The sequence below is a fragment of the Leptidea sinapis genome, chromosome 21 (genome assembly GCF_905404315.1).
Source record: "Leptidea sinapis chromosome 21, ilLepSina1.1, whole genome shotgun sequence".
In the NCBI taxonomy this organism is placed as follows: Eukaryota; Metazoa; Arthropoda; class Insecta; order Lepidoptera; family Pieridae; genus Leptidea; species Leptidea sinapis.
Window position 1 is genome coordinate 10,544,001 of NC_066285.1, and position 6,000 is coordinate 10,550,000.

Consider the following 6,000-nt stretch of genomic DNA (forward strand, 5'->3'; position numbering starts at 1 on the left):
TAAATAGTAACACTCGTCAGTTTTTTTTTCAAAGTCGTTTCTACAAAATATCGTTACAGGTTAGATAACAAGATTATTGGTAATCAATAGTTGAATAGTTGTTAATTGGAATAGTACTGCTAGATTTCATAAATAACCAACAAGTAAGCTGTCATAGCCAAGAAGCGTAAAATTGTTACAACTAGCCCCTCGCTCCCCTATAAGTTATAAAACAACCATTCTATTATGTAATGAAATTAGGAATTTAACAAAATCTACCAAACAAGTCAAGATAAACGTATTAAACAAATCAAAAATACTTATTAATTATTTATTTACAATATATATTTTTTTTAAATTTTTGCGAAACCTTAGTAACGAATCACTGAATGGGTCTAAGCATTTACAATCGTTTATAATTTTGCATAATCGCAACACAGGTGAATTGATCCCCAAAATAGTTCTGCGAGAAGGTTTTTCAAATAAGTTTATGTTGTCATAAATGTAGTTAATACTTTTGTATCTTGATCAAAATTGGTGTAGTATGACGATATTATGATTGCTTAAGCCTTAATGGATACGGTAATAAACCATATCCATGTTTCATTTTATTTTGTATCTAATTCAAATATTTTTAGTCAAAATAGGATATGACTAATTATTGAAAGTCAAAAATTACCACCCATTCCAAAACGAATGCCTCAGACCTGAGAAGAATGGGCGCAACAAACTCGGATCAATCAATATGCCAAGATAGATTTATGTCCAACCAGACAAAGACAATATTTATTAGAATTATTATGAATTCCTTAGATTATTATTGCGTCTATATAGATTATAGACTATAACAGCTGTGAAAACGTCGAAAAAAATTGTGTTTAGAACTATCCTCTATTTTAAGCACACCAACATAACAAATCGCGAGTGTAAAACGTAGCTTGTCACACACACTAAACTAATATTCCTGGCCTGTTTTTATCGGTTGTCTAACAGCAAGAGACTCTCTCTAGACCTATAAATTATCTAAAACGAATTCAATTCTAATATAATTAGGCTCTTTCTTAATATTCTTCAATAAATTTAAAATAAAAGACTTTAAAAACAGATCAATAAAATTACATATGAAATTCATTGTTATAATAATTAGTATTTTAACTTATTTTATTAATTTACCTGCAATGTATGCATGGCGCTGCATATGTTTTTATTTCGAACTTCTTCATAAAATATAAGACTAAATCCATAGTAACGTGAGGCATTTTCTCTTGTAACCACAAAGCTGTGAAACTTTGGTTCCAACGAATGTTTTTGGGTGCGAAATTGGAGACCAGCTGGCAGACAGAGCTGTAAAGATTTATCAATCATTAAGTCTCCTGACGATGCTTCCCAGTATAGGCTAAATAGACAAATTTCCAGGTCCTTAGCTGGTTATGTGGGCCGCCATAAGACATGTTGTGTAAAGGCAGTCATAGAGTGTTACAAGGGCCGTTAAAGTATTTAGAAGAGATCTATTAGACAGATCCAACTGACAAAGCTGAAGACGTCTTTTGAGGAAACTCGAGAAGTTCTACGAAAAGATAATTACACGACCACATGGGCTGTGCATTTTACATTTCTTACTGATAACATGTTGTTATCAGTAAGATTTAAGACCCAAGAGCCAAATTTACTCGACACTATACGAAATTAATTTCGACCTAAAATAGATTATAATAAACTCCGCTCCGGCTCCGGGTGATGATGGAATAACAGCCGAGTTTCTGAAAGCTGGTAGTACTCCAGCGCTTAATATTATCAGGAGACTTTAATACATTCAGCATAGTGGAATTATTCTTTTATCTGGTGCGTAGGTACAACAACTTCCAGCCTCCCGAACAAGCAGGACAAGGCCTTTCCTTAGACAGAGCACATCTACATATATGCTGCGGCAGGTTATACAGAATATAGCAAGTAACATTAAATACGGCCATGATGCTTGGTGTTCGTAAACTATGAGAAAGCCATTGGCAGATGCTTCTGATTAATAAGTAATCATGGCTGAGATCATAGAAGACTCAAGCTATATGCTTGATGACCTCAATGCTCAGCTTCCCAAGAAGTAGGTCTCAGAAAGAACATTGACAAGTCAAAGATCATGTCTAATCTAAACAATAATCAAGTTAGGCAGGTCCAATTTTGCAAAAGAGGGCACTGGTTAAATCCACATGGTATAGGCAGCATTTGAAAGCTCTGTAAATTCTACTCATCCGGAATACCACAGTGTCTCAAGACAAAGTAAACTAACAATTGTATGTGTGCCAGTGATAACAGATGGATGGATATCCATGGTCCCTAACTAGGGTCCTATGGAGGAGGCTATGCTCAAAGTTGCCCTGCAAGACCAAATCAGATATGAGGAGATCGGTAGGAGAATTAATATCGGGAACATACCTCGGATGATTGTGAAACTAAGGTGTGGTAAGTAAGTAAAAACAAAAAGTGGACTGATGATATGGTCTTGATTGCTGGAATAGGTTGGATGAGGACCAATAACTGTGTGCCAACTAAAAGGCATTTATTTTCTCAAAATTGATTCCTTTAGAGTGGCGCAAAAAACTCCCAGCATTATTTTTTTCGGTGTCTGTTGGCTAAAATTAATTTTGAATCTCTCCACAGCTAAGATTTAAAAACAATTTGCAATGCTTGATTAATGATATAAAATATCATGAATAAATAAACAATATGAACAAATCTAATATTTTTTAAGATTGGCTTCTTACTGGGACAGAATGCCAACTAGATGTGTATAACACCGGCATTTTCTGCTGCCTTTGCCTTTGTGTTTTTTGGTAAAGGGTGCCATACCTAGGTAATTAGGTCTATTATTACAATACCACTCAGAATTATGAATTTGAGTAGCACTGCAGTATAATGCCTAGGTTGTATCACTAACAATCAGTTGAATATCTTAATTGTATCTTTTCGTTTATCAAAAGAAAATGTTTTTAATGCAACCACTCATAGCAAAGAGGATATCAAAATTTAATTACCATGGTATGGTATAGACTCCTGCTTCTGCAAATTGCAGAAGAAATTTAAACTAAGCATTTCTGCAAATTCATTATCAGTCACAAACTAACAATAAACAACAGTGGAATTTAGAAATCATATATATGAAATTTCTAAGACACAGAATAATTATTAGCAGAAAAAAGCAATATGTAAACAAAAAAATATTTTTTACTCTATTATAAGTATTTCAGGTTGAGGTTTTCATACTCTTAACATCTAATGAGAACTTTTTATAATATTTACCATAGAAACAGCATGTTCATCAAACAGATTTGTTTGTATATTATCTGGGTAATGTGCTAATACCTTTCCTTTATATGATCGATCTAAGGGTGAGATGTGTAAGTTGTCACCTGAAAATATACATTTTATCCTTAAATATTTAAATATACATATAGATTAACTAGCTGACCCAGCAAATGTTGTATTGCAGATATTAAAATCGTGATACAAAAGTAACTGTTGATTGTAGATGGGTGAAAATTTGAAGTTGTATGTATTTTTTAATGCTGACTCATAATCAAACAAATTTAAAAAAAATGTAAAAAAAAAATTAAAAAAAAAAATTTCGTGTGGACCCCTTAACATTTAGGGGGATGCTGTAAATGTTGTCCGATTCTCAGACCTACCCAATATGCACTCAAAATTCCATGAGAATCGGTTAAGCCATTTTTTAGGAGTTCAATGTTTAACACCATGACATGAGAATTTTATATATTAGAAATTGGTAATATCCATCAACAACATTGATGAAGCCGCATCCACACACAAAGTAATTTTTCTTGTGTTGTGGTTCATAAAATAAATATTTGATTAAGCTCTGCTAATTTAGGTGTCTTGGTAAGTAGCTGCTAAGCAAATGTGATAGAAAAGAGAAGTTCTAGAAATTATTTTCTGGCCAAAATTTGCTGGAGGCACTGCAAAGTTTTCTCTATTCAATTTATATTTAATATTATACCTGAAAGTCGATCTGTCTCTAGTCCAGAATCGAAATCCAATCCACATATTGCAAAGTAGTCCGCGAAACGGCATCCGACGGATAAATCTGTGACAGACATACTCATATCGACCCGTAACTATATTTTGAGATACTTTCTCTTCGATTTACTACACTGCAGTCGCCTCATTGTTATACTAATAGGTAATTAAACATGTACTTATTTTTAGATAATTAAAAGAGGCTTGAATTTCATACACCATATTGCGATTTTTAGGTGCAACACTGCAAAATAACAATATTTATGAATATTTTAGAAATATATTTGTGCGTTATTCATTGTCTGATCATCTCTTCTAAATCCTTCAAAATCAAAACATCAAGTTCAAATTCAAGACATCAGGAGATTAGACATAACTTGGCACAAATGTGAAATGACAATCGGTCGGACGTCAGTATTACACTGTCACCTGTCATGCATTTTTATCAAAAGATATATTCCTAGTCCGGCGACTAGCAAAAGACAACATATTGTTGAGCACTTTTGTTGGGATGGCATTGATTGAATTGTAGGATGAGTATAAAATGTTTTAAACAGTGTATTGGTACGAGGCAATCATAGTTGAAGAAGAGATTGTCTTATGTATGACGCAATTAAACCTTAATAATTTATTCTAACGACATTCGCACGACGTAATTACTGCAGACATAAATACCAGGAGAACATAAATATGGTAGCGGCGAAGTCAAAAATTCTTCTGATTGAAAATTCGTCAGACAGTCCTTGAAATTAATTTTATACAGTATTTTGGTACCTAGCGATCATAGTTGAAGAAGAGATTATTTTATGCATAACGCGAGCATACCTTAATATATTCTGACGTAATTCGCACGAAATATTACAGGAGAACATAAATATACCATATTATCTTCTATCTACGAGTGATAGTAGTGTACGTTAGTATGCAACCCTAGTCTGTGGTAAGTCTTTCTAAATAGGGGTTGAACTCATATATCATCTAAGTAGCAACATGTACCAGTGTTTAAATTCCCTTTGCATATACCTACCAGGGACTTCATATTATGCATTTTAGAGGTTCATGCACAATGCACATCTTTAAATTATTATACAAGTGCTGGCCTGTTGTTCGTTCGTGTTTTAAAATTATGGATGAAAGTTGGTTTTTCTGAGAGATAAACTTTTTAATGTAAAATAATTGTACTATTTCTGAATTGTTAAATTTTTTATGTCATATAAATTATCATTTTTTGTGTACGATAGTGCAATACATGAATATTGTATTTGACCACATAAAAGCTAGTCCTTTTATTCTGATAAATAAAGTAATTCGTGCGAATGTATTTCCTAACCATTCCAAAATATTCAAAAATGCACAATGTTAATGTTCAAGTATTCACTTCTGTAAAATTAAGAAAAAAAAGTAAATTTTTTACGGATGAAACGCGCCCGCAGAACCCACCTGCTCAGCTGTTTTGGCGCCAAACTTTACGCGGACCCATAACACGCTATATCCACTTGTGATTACAATAGTCGATGTATCATTAAGTGTTATATGTTACAGGTTGCTAGATAATCAAGCTTGGTTATTGTAAACAAAAAAACGTGATTTATGAAAGATTTGTGCTGTGATATCGCTACTCTTTCAGAATCATATCGTATCAGGTGGAGCACTTACGAGAAATTGTGACTATTTTGCTAAACGCGTCAAAACAAAAATATTGTAATTGAATCCCTTGTTTTATTTTTACTTGGATACTTATAAATTGAGCTTGTAATTTCTATCATAGAACATGTTTAAAAAAAACAATTTCACAAAATAATGTTCCCGTTGTATGTTAAACAAAAATAGCCGCCGCCAGCTAAAGCCAAAGAAATACTATAGACGGAAATATAATTCGAGATCAAAAATGTAACCTAGTGTTGCCAACAACAAATAATAACCTTTTCCATTGTGCGTGTTGGAATATACTAAAATATCATTTTGAAATTATAAATACAGTCTATAAACATA

At 32.9% G+C, this 6,000-nt stretch overlaps 2 protein-coding genes across 6 annotated transcripts in view; one reads left to right on the forward strand and one right to left on the reverse strand.

Moving 5' to 3' along the window:
- LOC126970617 (DENN domain-containing protein 5A) overlaps positions 1-4,319 on the reverse strand; it is a 44,333-nt gene extending 40,014 nt beyond the window's left edge. For all 4 annotated transcript variants that reach the window (XM_050816660.1, XM_050816658.1, XM_050816657.1 and 1 more), the window contains exons 1-3: positions 3,989-4,319; positions 3,274-3,383; positions 1,153-1,323 (exon numbers count right to left, since the gene is read on the reverse strand). In XM_050816660.1, the coding sequence (XP_050672617.1) occupies positions 1,153-1,323; positions 3,274-3,383; positions 3,989-4,094 (387 nt within the window). In that variant the 5' untranslated portion in view covers positions 4,095-4,319. The remainder of the gene's footprint in view (positions 1-1,152; positions 1,324-3,273; positions 3,384-3,988) is intronic.
- LOC126970624 (dynamin-1-like protein) overlaps positions 1-6,000 on the forward strand; it is a 587,387-nt gene that overhangs the window by 418,674 nt on the left and 162,713 nt on the right. The gene's annotated exons all lie outside the window — the stretch shown is intronic.